We start from the raw sequence: 19,655 nt of genomic DNA, 5'->3' as shown, positions 1-19,655 counted from the left end.
ATTGTTTTCAGAATTAGCTACAAGATTTTTGAACAGTTTGCTATCTAGATAATCTTAAACAATATTGTGGCATAAACAGAACTGTAAAACTAGAGAAGCTTGCCTATGCCATTATGTAGAAAGGAGAAAGCAGTACTCAAGGAGGAGTTAGAAATTGGATCATTTAGAACAGGTACTCAACTATATATACTTAAGGTAAATTTTAATGTGATCTAATAGCTGATTTTAATGAGTCCATTTTTGTTCTTTGCTTAGCTGTTGTAATGTTGTCCGTTTTTTTTACATAAATATATGACAATCTTTAAAATATTCATAAAGAACACTGTGTGGTATTTCATAGCACAGTAAAATAATCACGAGAGAGGTCTTTTCTGTGTTTGTTTACGGATACTTGAGCAAAAATACAGAAGGCAGACTCTCTCCTCCTCTCTTCCTTTCACTCTTTTTTTTTTTTTTCTGTTAGAGTATCTTGTTTGTAATTAACTACAAAGAGGAGTTATCCTCCCAATAACAACTCAGTAGTGCCTTTATTGTGCATGCTTAGTCTTGTTATTCGTTGTATATGGCATTCCGATGATTTGTTTTTTTATTTGTTTTTTCTCACCTACCCAAAAATGCACTGCTGCCCCCATGATGCACCTCTGCTTGCTGTTTATGTTAATGCGCTTGAACCCCACTGGCCCATTGCCATCATGTGCTCGCTGCCTGCTAATTAAGACTCAGTCGGCTGTCAAATCACTGAAGCGACCCCTCGAGGCAACCTTTGACCTGGTACTATGACCTTTCACCTTTTAGCTTGGCATGTAGCTTTATTGTAGATACAAGTTTTTTTTTTTTTTTTAATCTATTTAAAAATATATATTCCTTTTTCTGTTATAAAGTTGTAAAGTACAATGAAAAACTGAGTGTGGTTTCCTGACAAAATTAGTGGAAAGACTGTAATACAACTTCCTGGACGGATATCATACAATGAAAGATTCCGAAAGCCCAGCAGCCCACATTCAGTTTAACTACATTGTAGAATATTCTAATGGAATACTTGAAGGACATTAAAAATGTATCTTTGGACTGTATATTTATGTACCTGTTTGGTTAGCATGGCTTTAGTGATAGAATTATTGACTTTTTAATATTTATAGTTCAGTGTTTTAAGAAAAAAAAAACTTGCATGCTCTGGGACATGTGCATGTTTAGGTAGACATGGGGGGAGGGGCAGAGCGGGACTGATTTTTATTTTACCTGTTTCGGTCACTCCGTACAATTAACTATTAACATTGCTTATACTTGTCAGTCCTCAGGGAGCTCGCAGTGCAGCTTTTCTTCTTTTCCCAAGTCAATGGCTTCTCCCAGAAAGCCTGAAGCATTATGGGACTTAAAACACTTTAACACATTATAACATGTGCTCTCATACTAGTGGGTTCCCCCCCCCCCACCAAGACAAAAATAATGCTTCCTTTAAAGCTTTTATCTTGCTTTTTTTTTTCCCCTTTAAATTTTTGTTTATTGAATGTTTTTTCCCCTTGGGTAGTTAAGTGCTCTGCTGCTTGCTTGCTCATGCTTCCTAACAATTTTAGCCTTCAACTGATTTTTCTTTTTTCTTTTTCTCTTTTTACTGGTATTTGTTTTTTATACTCATTCACTAAACAGGGAATTCCTCAAGCTGTACTTCCCCCATTACCAAAGAGGCCTGCTCTTGAAAAAACCAACGGTGCCACCGCAGTCTTTAACACTGGTATTTTCCAATACCAACAGGCTCTAGCCAACATGCAGTTACAACAGCATACAGCATTTCTCCCACCAGGTAAGGGGTTTGAGTTTATTAATAAATGAATCTGATGATCCATGTAGAGTTCTACTGGTAGAGCAGATAAACCATGCCCCCAGTTGTTTTTAGCCATAGAGCAGGTGGAAGGTAAGATGGAAACTTGTCTGAGGTATCTCCTAGGACTTTCCTTAAAAACTAAGAATTTTAGCTTAATGAAAGATGGATTAGAGATCGCTGATGTTTTATATATTTATTTTTGTCTGTGTAATTTGGAATTGAAATAGAGTTCTTTTCTTTTCTTTTCTCTTTCCTCAACACCGTTTGTTATATGTCTGTCAAGCTATTTTATGACCCTTTCCTGCTGTAAGACCCCTTTGCCTTCATGATTCCATAGAGTTCATTTGAATTATATGAAATGACACTTTTCAGTTTTGATTTTTATTTTTCAGCCTTTTTGTTTTCAAGGTGGAGAATAAAAAACTGACTCTGTGTTCCAGAGCTCTTAAAAAGTGCTCTTATCAGTACCAATCAGTATACATCACTTAAAATTGTTGCTCCTGAGCTAATATTGAAGTAGCCCTAAGTGCCCAGTGAAGTTTACATTTATTGTTGAGTTATACATTTGTGGTTTCAGTTGATTACAACTTAGTCAAATAAACATACTCTAGAACTATACACAAAGATATACAATTTAAAAACAGAAATAATCAGAAAATTAGTTATCTGGAAATTTATTATTTTTGCTCACTCATCATTTAACACTTCTTGTAATCTGGAATTCAACTAACCAGAGACTCTAATCTTATTTTCCTCTTTACCTCTTAATCTTTCTAAAAAATTACCATGTGTTAAGAGATTTATTTAATACAATAATTTTATTAATTAAATTGATAAATTTATGACTAGATGTGTATGTCAAAGATCCAGCCCCATTAGTATATTGTACTATGTTAACAGTATTTACAGTGCATTAGGTTCAAAATGCCGTGAGGGAATGTGTTAATTTGTTTTTGAATAATGAGAATAAATTATATTCACATTAGTTTTTACTGCTAAGCACAACTTTATATACAGCACATCTTTGAAAACTAGCCATCCCTATGTAGAATATGTAGTAACATTCAATGAACTAGAATATTCCACTAATTGAAATAGCCTGTCCTAGAACCACAGATAAAATGATATTTGTACTCATGAAATAGTGTCTATCAAGTTGCAGTTTGTCCATTTTAGAACAGAAATTAAATCATTTTGATCTGTAGGGTATTTGTTGCATTCTGAGGGAAAAGTCACATTTGTTTTAAGTTTTATAAGATTAAAAAATTTCTTCTCAACTTATACAGTTTTTCAGAGATTTCCAGAAATGAATCTTTTTGCTTTAGTATAAATTGCCATGCCCCTGGATTTATGCTGTCTCCAACAAGTAATCTATCAATTTTTCTATAGTCAGCTCAGTAGACAAAGTTTCAAGGGATTGTAGGTAACTACCATAATCTCTTTGAAGAAATTAAAAATTATTTTTGTCAGTTTATTTCATTGAATAAAACATTACTACTAGAAATGACAGTTTCCCTATTTAAAAATCTAAAAATAAAAACAAATCTAACTTCTTCCATAAATTATTTAAAGAAACCTAAAATAATCTGTTTTATCAAATGGGTTTTGCATCAGTTTCTCCAAAAACATTCAAATGACTGAAGATTTTTCTAAATAAGTATAATCATTAATTGCATGATATGCATGACTCTGACTTATGACAATAGGCTCTCCCTGGAATGGTTTTTAGTCTGTGGATAGGACAGAGCAAAAGATGATAGGTAAGGTCAAGTCAGAGAAAAACAATAAATACCTTCATAAGTCAGAATCATACTTATCTCTCTGTTCTAGAAGCTAAGCATTGTTAATTTAAATAAAATGTGCCACAATATATTGAAATATGCTGAAATTTTTAAGATGCATTTGCGTTTTTATGATGAATTTGCATCAGAAATATTCTCTTCTTGATATTTGTAGTCAACATGCTATGAAATCATTGCAATAGTAATATCAAATAAGATTTATTTGTAACCCAGTTTTAAAGAGCTTAAGCTGCAGGTTAACCTTTATTAGTCACATAATCAGAAGTAAGTACTGCCTCCATCATTCCTTAAAAATATTTTCATTGTCAGGACTTCCCTGGCGGTCCAGTGGTTTATACTCCACGCTTCCACTGCAGGGGGCGCGGGTTCGATCCCTAGTCAGGGAACTAAGATCCCGCATTGCGCTCATTGCACAGCCAAAAATAAAATTTTCATTATCATACATACCTGTGTGCCACTATGGCATTAAAAAGTTAAAATGGATAGCCCATTTATACTTCTGCCAAACCACTTTATCAGACAGCCAGAAAGGAAGGAAATCTAATGCAGAGAATATAAAACCCAAATGCCTTAAGGGCCAGGCAGGAAACATGAATAAGTGAGCAAGAAATAAATTAGGAGCTGTGGGGTCTGGGAGGCACTGGAGAGCACAGGCCCAGTCTAAAGGGGACGGTCAGTGTTCAGACTTAGCCCTTTGCTGCCTTAGAGGATTATCTGCCTAGTAGGTATTGTGCACTGCACAATACCCTTTGTGGTTCCATATACATCAGAGTCTTTGTGAACAAGGGGTGGTTGTGTCTTTTCCTCCCAGGGTTGGTTGTATACAAACTGTACAACCTAATGCAGTGGCCCTGGTGTCCAGTGCTGCCAGATCTTATGATTTTTTTCCCAGATATTCTGGACATTTGGGTATTCATATGTGAAATCTCTCAATTTTGAAATATTGTCAACTAATTTAAGTTTTTAAGTATACTTTGAGAGCTACAGAAAATCCATCCTACCACAAATTCATATGTCATCTTACGTATAACACCTGGGAGAAAAAGAAAGTCATTTTCCAAAGTCTAGGTTATTCTGCAGATGTACAGAAGAATTATATGATCAGAGCATCCTATCTAACCACAGTATTATAATTTGGAAGTTATATTCTGAAGACTTTATTGGAACTGATTAGAAAAAGGAAGTCATTTATTTTTTGCAGTTTAGAGTTTTAGAGCTCTGTAGTCTGTTGCTTCAATCATAACTTCAGGGACATGCAGGTCTATTTCATTGAAGTTACAATGAAGCATGGTTGGCTAAATCTTTAGAGCAGGTAACTCTGTATACAGAGTAAGTTGCTAGCAAAAGATCAGGGTTCAGTGGCAAGCCAGCTAGCTAGCTAAGAAAAATTAGTATATACCATAACTTTTAAGAACAAACTGGGACTTACGTGGCCTATACCCATCTGTCCATCATCCATCCATGTATGCATTCATCTCTCCATTTATCCATCCATCCTTCTAACCATCTATCTATTCTTCTCTCTCACCCTACCTCCTTCCCTTCCTCTCTTTCTTCTGTTCCTTCCCTGTTTTCCATCCACCTATCCGTCTACTCATCCATCCGTCCATTCATCCATCTTTCTATTTATTCAATCAACCCCATCCCACTGCATCTCCCTCCCACCCACCCCAAGAAAGTTTTCTGGCCTTTTGTTTTTACACCCTCCATCTCACTTAAAGATAAATACAAGTAATTTGGATTAAGTTCACATTGAAGCTTTGGTGTTTTTTTTTTTTTTTTTTTTTTAGTTATATAGTCCTTTTTTTTTTTAACCTTCACCCTTTAAAACTAAATTCACTATTTATACAGATTATGCATAATCTAGGGTCTAATTATGTTGTAGTTATAAATTTCACCCCTGAAATTAGAGTGTGTAAGAAATAACACTTTTATTTGCATCAGATTTATTTTCCTGAACTGAAATTAAGTCCAATTCTTAAACTCCAATTTCACTGTGTTGGATAGAAATGTCAGGCGGCATCTTTGGGATTCCAGAACCCCATCTTCACATCTCCTCTTCTTTCTGCCTCTACTCAAATAGAGGTCCTGTGCGGTCCAGTAGTCTCAGACAGGCTACCCATTCTCCATTCTTCAGTCAGCACTGGCCACTGCCGATGTACTCAATGTCCATGTTTACAAGATCTCTTGAAGGCAGGTACTCCAAGACTTCTATGCCTGCCTTGGGTACAAGCATCCTTGCCTGAGCCCCTTAGCCTCCGATGCAGCCCATTTCCTGGAAAGCCTGCTGCCTGCAGGGCTCCTGTGAAAGAACACGCCACATGCCTAACTACCCAGGGACCCTGCACACTGCCCGCCTCCTCTCCAGGGTCTGGAGGAACTTTTCTCTCTGCTCTCCTTCACAGTTTTTGCCTACATCCTCCGAAGCACACCTCTCTTCTCTCCTCCTAGCATATTGCCCTCAGTCAGTTTAGGTTTGTGATTTCAAAAGACCTAAAAATAAGTTTGCTGTAAACGGCTTCAGCTTCGCCTTGCGTGGCAGCACTACCAGAAATAAGGAAACAAAAGGCCAGGAAAGTTTCCTGAGGGGTTGGAGTGAGAGGGGAGTTGCAGAGGGATGGGGTTGTTGTTACAGAAAGAATAGAAAACAAAGATTTCCAGCTTATCACTTTCATTAGAGTTAATGAAATTAATGCAGATGGTTTACTTGAAACTTAGCATAGTGATTACAAACCTGGCTTGGAAGTTTAAATATAGCTCTACCACAAGATATAATTTCTCTATACTTTCATTTTTTTCATCTGTAAAATGGGGATAATAGTAGTAATTATTTCACAGAGTTGTGTTTAAGTGAGTTCTAAACATATTTGATAAAAACATTTTCTTAAAGCACTTTTATAGACAGGTCTAAGAGTTTAGAATAAAGCCTGGAATGTAGTAAGCACTGAGTTTTATTTATTATTTCCCAACTCAGTAGTGCAATAAAGTAGAATTCAATAGATTGAATAGAAGCAAATAAATTATATGAAGCTGTTGCTTTTTTAGATATCAATTTTGAGAATAATTCAACTGATTGTGAACTTTTAGTTTGAAATGATATAAATTATTTTTAGAAGACTTTAAATCAGCTTTATACTTCTATCATAATCTACCTAAATAGGCTTGAATTACCATATCTAAATTCCAACCTCCAACCAAATCTCCATTATAATTCTTTTTCTCTCTACTTCCTTCCTTTCTCCTTGAACTGATTTTACCTACACATACGTCTCATTTGCGACTTACCTTCCTAGTAATTTTTTCTGCACCTTCATACAGATCAATTTAAAATTTTAATATAAATATCATGTAATTAAAGTATTGCATTCCTCAGAAACACACCATTCTGCTCTGCAGATATCTTCGTAGGGGAAATTCGAAATTGACAAATACATTCACTTAAATGTTGCCTTGTGCTGAAAATTGAAGAAAAAACTTTTAATTGGCTACTTGTACAATCATTATTAATAAATCAACCCATCTGATGTAAAGATGGATATTATGGTCATTTCAAAAGTGATTTTTGTTTTTGGTAAGTGGGTCCTACAGCATTATGTCTTCATATTTGTGAGTTATTGCACCCTGGCTAGTATTTTCATTGCTGCCTTATGTTTATTTGCTGCAAATCCCTCTCAAAACTGTGTGCATTGGTTATAATGTTAATAAGGAAGATAACTCAAACTGAAATGCAAATCATAAATGCTTTAGAGTTTTAGAGAGCTAGGGTAAGGTTAACTCATTTTCAGCATGTGCAGCCTTAATTATGCATGGGATGAAATACAATAGGCAAATTGCAGCATAATAATAAATAATAAATTTAAAACCTATAACCTGTACAGTATTTAAAACGAATATTTATCAAATTGCACATTATTCTTTTTCATTCATCTTTTCATCCTCTCTTTCTCAGTCTTCCCACCCCACTATTATAGGATAATGATTTCATAAGATCTAGAGTATTAAATTTTGCTTGCTCTACTGTCTCAAATTACCGTCTTTGTTATCACTGGTTTGTTTTTGTTGTCTTTCACAAGTCTTTGACTCAGTAGTGGTAGCAAATGACAGAGATCTTCAAGTGTCTTAAATAATGCCTATCAATGTAATAGTACTCCACCTGAGAGGATGCCGCCCTAGCTCCATTACCTAGTTTAATCACTGATCATTGTGCCCACCGTGTAATTGTGATAACAGTCTAATTGCATCTGTTACAAGGATGCCAGTTAAGTAATCTGTGCTTCTCAATGGCAGCTTTGTTTTATAGGGCCATCTCTGACAAGACGCAATTGGCAGATATTTTCCTAACAAATGTTCATCCCAGATGCTGCTAGTATTTAAATAGGATGCACCAAGATTCAGATAGAAACATAAAATCATTTGATATTTTAAAACCTAGCAGTCTAAAATAATCTCATAGAAAGAACAGTAATTCAGTATGTGGGAAAGTGCCCCGTAGTTGGTAAAATAAGTTAGATTTTTCAATGTTTATATGTCAAAGAGAACAGGGACTAGATACGTAATATTTATTTTAACGTCATGGTGGAACCATTGTGAGCATCCCATATGCTAACACCCCGTATGCAATGTATATATCTTCATTATCTCCCATTCAGGGTTTTTACTGAAATCTAATCAACCATTTTTTGGACGTGAAATTTTGTAGAACACTTGCTATTCCAAGAAGTCCTGAGGGTCTAAACCAGCAGTGAAAACCAGTCTGTTTTCCCAGATACCTACTAAGTAAACCAGTTCGAGACTTATACGAAAGTATATCCCGTCTAAATGTTTTCCTTGCATTTAAATTCCCAACTAAGGCAATGCAGAAGTTCACTTTCGCTTTATGCATAATTTATTGCTTGGTACCCCTCCGAATAAAATTCCTGTAGGGATGATCACAACCCCTTCGGTGTCTGTGTTGTTGTCGCTACAGTGAACAGGGAAATAAATAAAACCAAAGGAATGAAAATGAATGTTTCGGTTTCGTTACATTGTCAAGTCAGTTTTGTGCACTGGATTATTTAGCGTCTTAATAATAAATATCTCTAAAGATTTAACGTGTGCTCAGTTCATAGGTTGAAGTCAGAAATAGCAAAGCTGCCAGATGGCTAGTAACCAGATCAAAACAAAACAAATTGCAGTATGATTTTTAAAAGAATTAAGCAGGTTTCAGTTTTTTCTCAAAATACTTTTATTTGTAGGCAGCAATTAGGAGCAACAGCGTGTACCAGCACACAGTTAAACTGGCTTTTATTCTTCACTTGGGACTAGTTCTAATGGATCACTATGCTATTGTATGATTTGATCGTGCTGACTGTTACATGCCACTGTTCCCATAATAACAATTTTTCTTCTTTGTTCAAATGAATTTCCTAATTACACGTGTGATGGGATGTTTTAATTCTTTTCCCTTTTCAAATCCACCTTCCTGTTGCAATGCATGATGAGCAGGTTCAATATTGTGCATGACACCCGCTACAAGTGTTGGTAGGTGCCAGCTTTGTTTCTTGATTATCTTAAACCTATGGTGCACCTCACAGCCCCTCAAAATCCACTGCTAAGTTTAACTTATATCTATTGGGCAAGTCCATTCCCTTTTTACTAACACCTGTCAATTAAATGCCATTTTCTATTTAATTGACATGGACTCACATAAATGTTTTCTTTACACACAAGTTTCCTTTAGTCACCTTTGGTGGATTTTGATTGGACTATGAGTTCTGGTGTGTAAGAAAAAAAAAAAAAAACTATCTCATAAAAGTAATATATTGTATATTTTTACAATAGTAAATGAGAAAACGTACTTTTATTCAAACAGATTAATTGTATATATGAAGTAAATACCTGTATTTTGACTTAGATTTTGAATGTCTGACTATGAACACTATATAAAATTCCTGATTTTGACTTAGCAAATTAAGCCTGTTTGTGTCAATTTTCTTGATTTGATGGTAACAAGCTTTTTTTCCCCTTTTTTTTTTCTCTTTCATCCCCCTTCCCCTTCTCTCCTTGGAATGTTGTCCTGCTTTGCGCTGTGATTGCATGTCACTCACTGGTGATGACGCCCCCGTCACACGGCTTGTTGCTGTGATAAATACCATGCCCAATTATCTCCTCCATGTTGCCATGGTTTCCATATTGCTACACTCTTCTGTATGTTTGCTTATATGATTTTCCCTCCGAAAGTTCCCATGGTGCACGGTGCTACGCCAGCCACTGTGTCCGCAGCAACAACATCTGCCACAAGTGTTCCCTTCGCTGCAACCGCCACAGCCAACCAGGTTTGCTAATTTACAGCTTTGTTTCTTAAAAACCAACTCTCGTAGGGCTCAGTCCAACAGCCCTGATGCACGTGGATTTCCCACTGAGGTCCGTGGGAGTCGCATGTCCGTGAGGGCTGTAGAGGGTGCTTTAAGAGCATGGGGTTTCAAAGATACCTCTTGTTGGCCTACACATTCTCTCTGATGAGCGGCAGAATGCTTTTTTGCCATTTATAAGTGCTCCAAAGTTGTCGCAGCTCCATTTCTAAAGCTACTAAAATGATATTTACACAAGCAATTCTCAGTTGGTCTCAATCCATCACGCAGGTGTTTTGACCAATCGAAATTATATAGGGTAGTGTCTACAGATGTTGAACTACAATGCGGCACACCTGAAACTTATAATTTTTAAAATACAGGTGATTTTAAGGTTTTTGTTATAAGCATTTGATATATACAATTTCTTAGTTCTTGCCCAAATTCTTCATAAAAAGCAAAATATTTAAATGTGTTATCTATGCCACAAATGACCACTCTTGTAAATAGAGTTTGTTATAAATTCATTATAGTTTTATTCAATAAGCAGATTGCATATTCAAAATAAGTTAAATTTGTGTCCAAGTTTTGATTCTCAATGATTTAAGGGAAAAAATAAAATTCCTAAGTGCTCTCATTTCTGTAACTACTCAGCATAAACGTTGGAGGGTTATGAAGGAAAAAAAAAGGCATCCAGTACGGCAAATTGAGTCATTCTATGTTCCATACAAGTTTATGGAGTGACAAATACACAGGATATTTTTAAGTAAAAGGAATCTGTTTCAGAAATATAAACTTTATGATGTGATTATTCAAAAGAAATTGATTATTAAAATATTTACATTTTAAAATTTGCGTGGATTCAACCAGCGTTTTCTGCTCCTATTTAAAAGTATGTTCTAGAAAATACTGGTTGAATCAAAGTCAAATTTATGTGAAGTAGGCTTTGGCTTGAATATATAGATATGTTTGTTATGAAAGTAAAGTTCAATAGGGTTAATAGCATACGAAAAAATCTAGAGGCAAATCAAATTTCAGATAACCCCCAGACCAAGGTTAAATGTAGCCAAATGATTCTCAAAAGAACCAGTATCAGATGGGAATCAACATGTTGCCCCTTTGGGAAAAGAAGACCAATTAAGTGCCATCCGAATTCACAGTTATTGCTATAAGGAATAGCCACCCTTGTTTCTGTAGCGCACCATGTACTGTTGAAGAAGAACTATAAGCTATTAGTGTAGCCATTAAAAACTTTCAAAAGCAGCATGCCAAAATGGATGTATTTTAAAGTTTCAGACAAGCTTTAAACATTTCTTGGCAAAGAATCATTAGTTTTTCCAAAGCTTGTCAAAATAGCCCTGGATTTATGCTAACACGTCAGACTCATTTACAAGAATGCTAGATTGTGCATATGTGGCATGTTAGTAAGTAATCTATGGTAGAAATATCTTAATGGATTCAATGCAGTCCATTTATGGCGCAGATTAATGATGTTGAACTCTGTTGTGTGTACCATGTATGACTATAGAATTGCTGGTGTAAGCAGAACTACAGCAAAGCAAATTTCAACATGCCCTGGCCACCTTGGTTGTAGGGGACACTTTACTTTTTGCATTGTGCTGTGACCATTTCATGCATAATCTTGGGTCTTCATACTGTTTCACAACCAAAAGAAAGAAAAGGGAATGGATATATATATATACACACATATATTATATCTACATATACATACATATGTATATGCCTACAGTACAGTAGCAATGCTGGAAATAGCTGATGCCACAAAATGCAGCCTGCATGCATGCAGAAGTTTATAGCTGGCCCTTCATCTGCATCGATTGGTGTTGAAGGTCCTTGGTATGTTTCGACAGCCCCATCCTTGATGCTTCTACACTGTTGGGTGCAACATCCTGTCCTGCAGCAGCAGGAAAAATGGTATGAGAAGCTTCATTATGCTTGGAGCACATTTTCGTGCCATTTGCCAATGCTGTAAAATTGTGTAAAGATATCAGCTGAGAAATGGAAATAAAATAGAGACATATTAATTTACACTCCAGACTGTGGATTGTAATATGTTGAATTGGTCTATAGGACATCTAAACTGAAACAACAACAAAATGCCTTCATGTATGTGGTTTTACTATTCTCCCATCAACCTTGCCGAAATGGGATTAGTGCCATTTTAGAGATGAGGAAACCTAAGCGTAGAGTAAGTGCTTTGCTCAAGGTTACACACCGGGAAATGAATCACTAGTGTTAGAACCCATGCTTTCATTCCTCTGATTGTCTTCATCTGTTGTGCTGCCTTTCCCAGGACAGCAGCCATACTTCTGGGTTGGAGGAGAATCAGGCTACCAATTGGAAGATCTTGGCTTTGGGGATGATTGAAACAAGTCACCTCTATATTGGTTCCTTATTGTATTTTCTCTCAAGTTTTGTAATTCTCTTGCCCATTTAAAATACAATAAAATATGCAATCAGGATTCAGAAATATGTTCTGAGGTAGATTTAACACTGTTATCCAGTTCTTTTGAAATACTCCTTTATAATTCTTACCTGGTACTTTTAACTTGGAAAAAAAGTTAGACACCGTCAGTTGAATGAAAATGTAGAAACTGGTTGCACAAAAATAGGCAAGACATTTCTTACTTTACTTTTTGGATTACTGAATAACTGAAACCACAGGTGTGTGTGTGTAGGCCAACAAAAAGGGCTTCTTTCAATTACTGCTCTGCATGAATTTTTGATAGTTTTACTTCTCTTACTTCCTAAAAACTGATAACATTTATAGAATAGTATTTAACACAAAGATTTTTAAAAAATGAGTTGCTACTTTGGCATTAAGTTTACATTAACTTACTGTTATGTTGACCAGATAAGGACTGTCACCTCACAGCTGAATTTCACTTTTCTTAAAAAACTTAATATTAAAATGTTTTCATCTCTTGGTTGTTGGCTTGCTTGCATGGATCATTCATTAAATAATTTTTTATTTGCTAGATACCCATAATATCTGCCGAACATCTGACTAGCCACAAGTATGTTACCCAGATGTAGAATTTTCATCACTACACAGTAAGTTCATTGTGTAATATAGAGTGTATATTCATGGTAGTTTTTTTTTTTTTTTAAGATAACAATTGTGTAATGCACTTAAGAAAATTTTACAAAATTTCAAAGAAAGTATTTATATAGAGCTCACAATTTTATCTTAGATGGGTTATGAGGAATTTTATCATGTGAATTCATAATAAATATGTTGATGTCACTTAAATATGTGTAATACTTAGGATATATTAATTTTGTTTTTATTTCATACTAGAAATAAACACAATAGTGAAGAAAAAAAGGCGACTTAAAACTAAATAGAAGGCATAGATCAGAGGCTGGCAAACTTTTTCTTGAAAGATGAGATAGTAAATATTTTTGGCTGTGTGGGCCATAGGGTTTGTGTTACAGCTGCTCCACTCTGCCACTGTAGCACGAAAGCAGCCAGAGACAGCGTGTAAACTAAAAGGTGTGCTGTGTCCCAATAAAACTTTATTTACAAAAACAGGCAGCAGGCCAGATTTGGCTCACAGGCAGTAGTTTGCTGATCCCCGGTGTAGGTCAGCATTTATTTTATTCAAAAATTGCTTTGCTGAATCCTAAATGAGAACATGTTCCTACTTTACCCCGTGCTTCGCCACACACAGGGTCATTAGAATATGAAGAGTCTGATTTAAATAAATATATTCACACACGGACATATGTGCACATGTACACACACACACACACACACACACACACACACACACATCCATATATCCAGGTAAACTTTAGGTACTTCAGAATAGTCACCTTGGAGGATCATGTAATTCTAAAGATGTTGTCGTTGCTCAAATGATTTGAAAGTCTTCTGGTTTACTTTCAGACACATTGACTTAGATACTTGCAAAGATGACCGTTTTTCATCCATAGAGCATATGTTTTATTCAGTATGCATGCGTTCAAGTTATCTACATGCTCAGAAGTATATTAAGTATCTATTTTTATATTTAGAAAGAGCCATAATGCTTAAAACTGAGTCTGGTAAATAAGATGGGTGATCATTCTTTGTTGCTTCCTTTCATTCATTTATCTGTTCATTAACATATTTACAAATGATTTTTTGGTGCTACTCTGTGTTAATTACCAGGTCGAGGAAATAAAGATGAGTAGATAATGAGATAATGATGTAAATTTCAGCACTCTACATTAAAATAAGAGAGGTTTGAACACATTTCTCTTGGAGCAAACATGAGGGAGCAGCTCTTCCTAACAGAGTCAGAAATTAAGTGAATTTGGACAATGAAGGTTGTTACAGAGAGAAGGGAGATGTCAGGGCCTTACAGAAGAAGGGACAGAGGTGTTGAGTCAGGAGATGGGCCAGTTCAGAGGCCCTTGAGCATAGTAACAGCTGGTCAAAGGGTGAACCCATGCAGGAGAAGGGTATAGATGAAATCTGAGAGCCGTTTAAGAAAGAAATGATAGACTCAATCTGAGAAGTACTACCAGAGACATGCTGCAATCCTGAATTAAATTACTGAAACTGATTTTTGTGTTTCATAAGTTCTCTCGATGCAGTTCTGATAATAAGGTTTATTATTCTGAACAATAGCCACATTTTGAATAAGCACATCGCTTTGTAGTATGTAGGTTTGGAAGTAGAGTTCTCTTTTTGACATGTTCAAAAAAAAACTGTTTCACGCTTTTATAGTCAGTTGGGTGTGTTTGGTATGTCTATCTGTAACTATGTTCTATTTCTTAGCAATAATCCAGGTTGAAAAAAATGATAGCAAATGGCCTTAAGTTCATCAATTAGCAAAACAGTGGATTTGTGTATATTGAAACTTAGGCTCTTTAATGTTCCGTTTAACAAATGATTACTCATTTTCATGAGGCGTTACAATATTTAAACTGGTTTTTGAGTGCAGCAGAATCGTGATTTCTTTCATTCTCAAGGTTGTGTGCTAAAGAATGTTTTAATATGCAAAGATTCTCTGGGAACAAATTTCATGTAAAAACTGGAACTCAGTTCACAGGTGCATTGCAATATCAATTCAACCTTAATTTGTCAGGAGCATAAGGAACAATTTTTATTTTCTTGCCTTTAGTGGGAAAAATCCAAACGTTAAATTATCCAAAACAGTCATGTAGAGTATCGTTCTTTTATTTTTTTCCAAACACATACTGTGCTAATCAAGCACCCAAAGAGAGCAAATTGTGTTTAATAGGATTGTTGCATGGATTTTAATTTCGTGGGCCAAATCATTACTCTTGAAAGCTATTAAACTTTAGAAGTAAAATGAGTTGTAAATTCTGCCCCACAATGGCAGTGCTAAAAAGAGCTCTGCTACATTATGCCCCTTGATTCTGCAAATGTATTTTATACTTTGAGCTTAGTGTTGGGTGATATTTGTTCAGAGTCTACAATTTTATTAAGCTGTGCATGTCATTTTATTCTCAAAGAAAGGATAAACAAATTTAGGTCCTTTGTACTTGTGAGGTGTTTTTTGTTTTTACATGAACATACAACATACATGTGTTCACTCTTTAAACCAAGAAATACAGTTTTCATGTTGAATGCATATTGGAAACTGCTGTTAGATATTGTCTGTTTTAACGAAGATTATCTCTTTTTCCCTTGCAGATCATGCTAAGGAGGAAAGGACAGTGTGCTTGGTTAGAGTAAAGGACGAGGTCATTAGCCATAGTGTATATACCGTCAAGCAACACACACAAAAACCCCTCAGCCACAAGACATCCGCATATTGCATGTTAACCAGAAGACAAGACAACATGGAAATCCACTGCACACTGTTGCCTATACAGTTTGTACATTTAGTTGATATTTGTGCTGAGGTGATATTCCTGTCTAAAAGAACAACATTGTCTTTCTTTTCTAGCACAGAGTGATGCATTCAAATATGCAGACCTAATTAGTTTCCTATATATTCATGCCATCTTGAAAAGACAGACTATGGTGTAACCATGATTCTATTATGTATTGGTACGTCTGTAGACCAAGATATAATTTTTTAAAAATAAGTTTATTTCTTTCAAGGTTTACAAATAACAAAGGTGCACCTTGTATTTAAAATTGCCATTATAGATGAGAGCGTGCATGCACAGTCATTTTTGTTTAAGAGTAATATTTTTAATGTAGTAGATTTTAAGATGTGGTGAGGGAGGGATCTGACAGAGATGAATGTGCCAAGCAAAACCACAACTGTGTATCTTTTAAAGCACATCATGGCTTTAAGTACCATGTTGTTAAGGATTCTCATGAAGTGCCATAGACTGTACATCAAATTAGAGTATTATTTCTTCAGTGTTATTGTTTTCGGAGCCACATTTTGTTGCTTATTTGCTAGTACTAATCAGTCAAAGGGCACCATTCTTTTTTTTTTTTCCTTTTTTTTTGGAAACCAAAGCTGTCTCAGAAATGGCCGATTTAACTTTACAGTAACAAAATAGACAGCACAATACAAACTCTCTCAATACAGATAAACTCACACATACTGGAGATATATATAATAGATATATATATAAAATTATTTTAATGCATTGTAGTGTAATATTTATGCATACTATACTGTATAACATGTTATTCAAAAGGGATATGCCATTTCTGAGACACGATAACAAAAAAAAAAAGTTGGAGGAAATTATTTTGCTTCTATTTATAGCTCTGTCAAAAGTCAGAAGACTCTAAATGCTTTGCAAAAATGGTTTCACATTTGCTTAAATGCTTCATCACAGTCACATTTAAAATAGTGACTCTAAACAAAGAAGAAAGCAGCACTCATCAGATGCATGATAAACCAAAATATGAAAATGGGAAATGTTTAATTAACCTAGTCACTGGGTGGGTTAAGTACATGGGTGAATTTTATATGTGATTTGTTTTGTTTTGTTTTGTTCAGATTTACTGCTTATAGCCTTAGAAAGCCTTTTACAAAATTAAAAAAAAAATAGATGTGCATTCAGTTTTTAAGAATGGATTCATCCAAAGGAATTCCTTTTTTGTGGTTTGGATGTTGCAGCTAGTAAAGGATATTTTTGCTCTGTTCAGCAGTTCTAAAAATTGCTGAAGTAGGGGCCAGGTCACTGGTAGTTCTAGTATGGAATGGGAGAAGTGAAAGTTCAGTTCTAGAACTTTCCATACTTCCAAGTTTACTGCAAGTTTTTATGCTTGAGAGAGATGCTTTCTAATATAAGACTGATGTGTTGATTTTACTGATTGTACTGTACATCTATTAAAGCCTTAGATTATTACATTACGGGTTGGAACCCATACCAATGTAATTTCAATCGTGTTAAGAGAGTAATGGTGACTCCATATGTTATTGTAGTTAGTTACATTATAGAATATTACTTATTTTTCTTGTTAAAATGTAGTTTTTCATTTCCTACATTTATTAGATTTCATTTTCTATTAACAATTGAATACCATTTCAGTTTATAGACTCTTGTTTTATTAGATTTTACCGATGAATTTTTCAAAATATAAAAAAAAATTAAAGTAGTTTTTCCTTCATAACATACTCAGTTTTGAATTACATGTAGTGTCATATGAATATTCGTATTATTGTTAACTAAATGATTTATATTTTACTGATTTAATATTAAAGTGTAAGAATGTCAGTCATTGTTAGTTCTTGTCTAGTTTTCATTAAAAGAACAAAGATCTTTTATATGGATATCTTATAAATATATAATCATTGCTAAGTAAGAAGTTAAGTTGTTGCTATCGCAACAATCCTGGCAGACAATTGAGTAATATTTTGATGATTTATTTTGTTTGTAATTAGTTATTATAAGAAGATCTAGATCCTAGATATTAGAATAAAATTTATTTTCTACTGTATCCATTTCAAATGTTAAAGTATTGTTTAATATTTTTGAAATCCCTGAATATCAGGCCTTGTTATAAATAAGCTGCATAATCAATAAATAGAACAAGGGACTTTTTGTTGATAATCCAAATACTCAAAGTTTACGTAATGAGAATTATAGCGTGTGTGCAAACTCTTGAGGGTTGATTATGCTGCAATTTAGCATGTTGGAACGTCTAGAGAGAAGGTTGACTTTTTGCACTTCTGTATATAGTCAAAAGAGAGAAACCTGTATAATAGTAAGATCTTATTTTGAATAAAAACGTCTATAATTACAAGGAGTTTTGTTAAGGCTAATACAATGACAGACTGAGCAAAATTGCTTGCAAAAGTGGCACAGAGTTAGCACTCCATACCCCTTCAAACATGTTGCTTTGCTTTTTGTGGACAGCTTGTAGTTTGCCAGGATTTTTTCAGCTGGAAAGATATGCCATCCTTCCGAGATCTCATGACTGACAAAAACTCCATTGGGCCAAATCTGCCTGAAGATCATTACCAAAACTAGCAGGTACTTCAACCATTAAGGTGAAATCATGGATCAGATATTCCTTACATTTTTCAAAACTACTGCATGTTTAAAACTTCAACAAAACAAAAAAGAGAAAGAACTATACTAAGGACATATACTATTCAAATCAGTTTCTGCCAATTTCAGTGGTTTATTGTTCACAAAAAAAAAAAAAAGAAAAAAATCTTCAAAACAAGTATTGACTTTCACAAAATTTCAACCATAAACAGGCAAACCAAACAGCACACAGTAGCTATAGTTGTTATGTGATTGTTTTTTAATTGCTGTAGGATCCTGTTCTTTCAGCAGGTGAAAAAGGTAAAACACAGTTCAAATTTCATGGTTTTAATTTTCAACTCAGAAGCACTCAAAAAAAGCAAATGTGATAATGGGCACTTGTTTAATGAATTAGTGTATCCAGCCTTCACTCCGGCTGGTCATAGTGTTGCACTTATCAGCAACCCTACGCTTTCATCTGCTGAAAGGACAGATGTGCTTGGTTTTACTATTATGTAATCACAACTTACTTTCTGCTTGTAGTTGCTTAAAATTATGTATTTTGTCTTGGGCTGCAATTTGTTTTATGCTTATTTTATTATTACTGCAGTAGTTGACTTTGCTGTATGGAAAAATAAAGTGAAATTGCCCTAATAAAACTTCTCTTTCTTAAGTATATTTGTGTATCTGAGATTGAAGAGTAAGTTATTTTTGTGCGTTTCAAGCATCCATGCTTGTCTGTCTTGACGAACATAATGATGTGGAAATTCATTATAAGGTGTTAACTGATGGCAAGTAAGGCATTGACTGTCTTCCCCACTAGCCTCTCAGACCAAGAGGGAGAATCTGAATCATGATGTATTGCCACCCCACTGCCCAGTGTTCTCTGAAAAATCTTGTCCTCCTTTCCTCTGACACTTTAAGTGCTGTTTGATATATTTTAGATGCCAGAGGGGAAAATTCTAAGGAAAAAAGGAAATTCTCTTATCAATTCTTTCTGTAAACGAAATTTTATTTGCCTGACTGCCCCGGGAAACTGGCCCAGGAAATCAGGCAATCAGAGAATATTTCAATAAATGCAATAATGATGACACTTGATTCAGAGGGATAAAAGTTTATGCACACACACAGTTGAACCAAGCCATGACATGACTCCTGAGAATGTGTGTGTGCGTGGTATATGTGTGTGTGTGTGTGTGTGTGTGTGAGAGTTTTTTAAATGGTGAATTAAAAATTCTGTTGAAGTGAAGCCTGGTATCCCACATGGCTTTGCATTTT

At 35.0% G+C, this 19,655-nt stretch overlaps 1 protein-coding gene across 15 annotated transcripts in view; it reads left to right on the top strand.

Annotated features, from left to right (window-relative positions):
• Window positions 1-19,055, top strand: part of MBNL1 (muscleblind like splicing regulator 1) — a 176,251-nt gene extending 157,196 nt beyond the window's left edge. For 7 of the 15 annotated variants that reach the window (XM_059920101.1, XM_059920086.1, XM_059920098.1 and 4 more), the window contains 6 exons: window positions 718-771; window positions 1,648-1,801; window positions 9,109-9,144; window positions 9,844-9,938; window positions 12,954-13,028; window positions 15,625-19,055. In XM_059920101.1, the coding sequence (XP_059776084.1) occupies window positions 718-771; window positions 1,648-1,801; window positions 9,109-9,144; window positions 9,844-9,938; window positions 12,954-13,010 (396 nt within the window). In that variant the 3' untranslated portion in view covers window positions 13,011-13,028; window positions 15,625-19,055. The remainder of the gene's footprint in view (window positions 1-717; window positions 772-1,647; window positions 1,802-9,108; window positions 9,145-9,843; window positions 9,939-12,953; window positions 13,029-15,624) is intronic. The other 8 variants (XM_059920089.1, XM_059920094.1, XM_059920090.1 and 5 more) reach the window with 5 other exon arrangements.
• Window positions 19,056-19,655: the final 600 nt, after the last annotated feature.

The sequence above is a fragment of the Balaenoptera ricei genome, chromosome 4 (genome assembly GCF_028023285.1).
Source record: "Balaenoptera ricei isolate mBalRic1 chromosome 4, mBalRic1.hap2, whole genome shotgun sequence".
NCBI lineage: Eukaryota > Metazoa > Chordata > Mammalia > Artiodactyla > Balaenopteridae > Balaenoptera > Balaenoptera ricei.
This window is presented reverse-complemented; position numbering and strand designations above follow the sequence as displayed.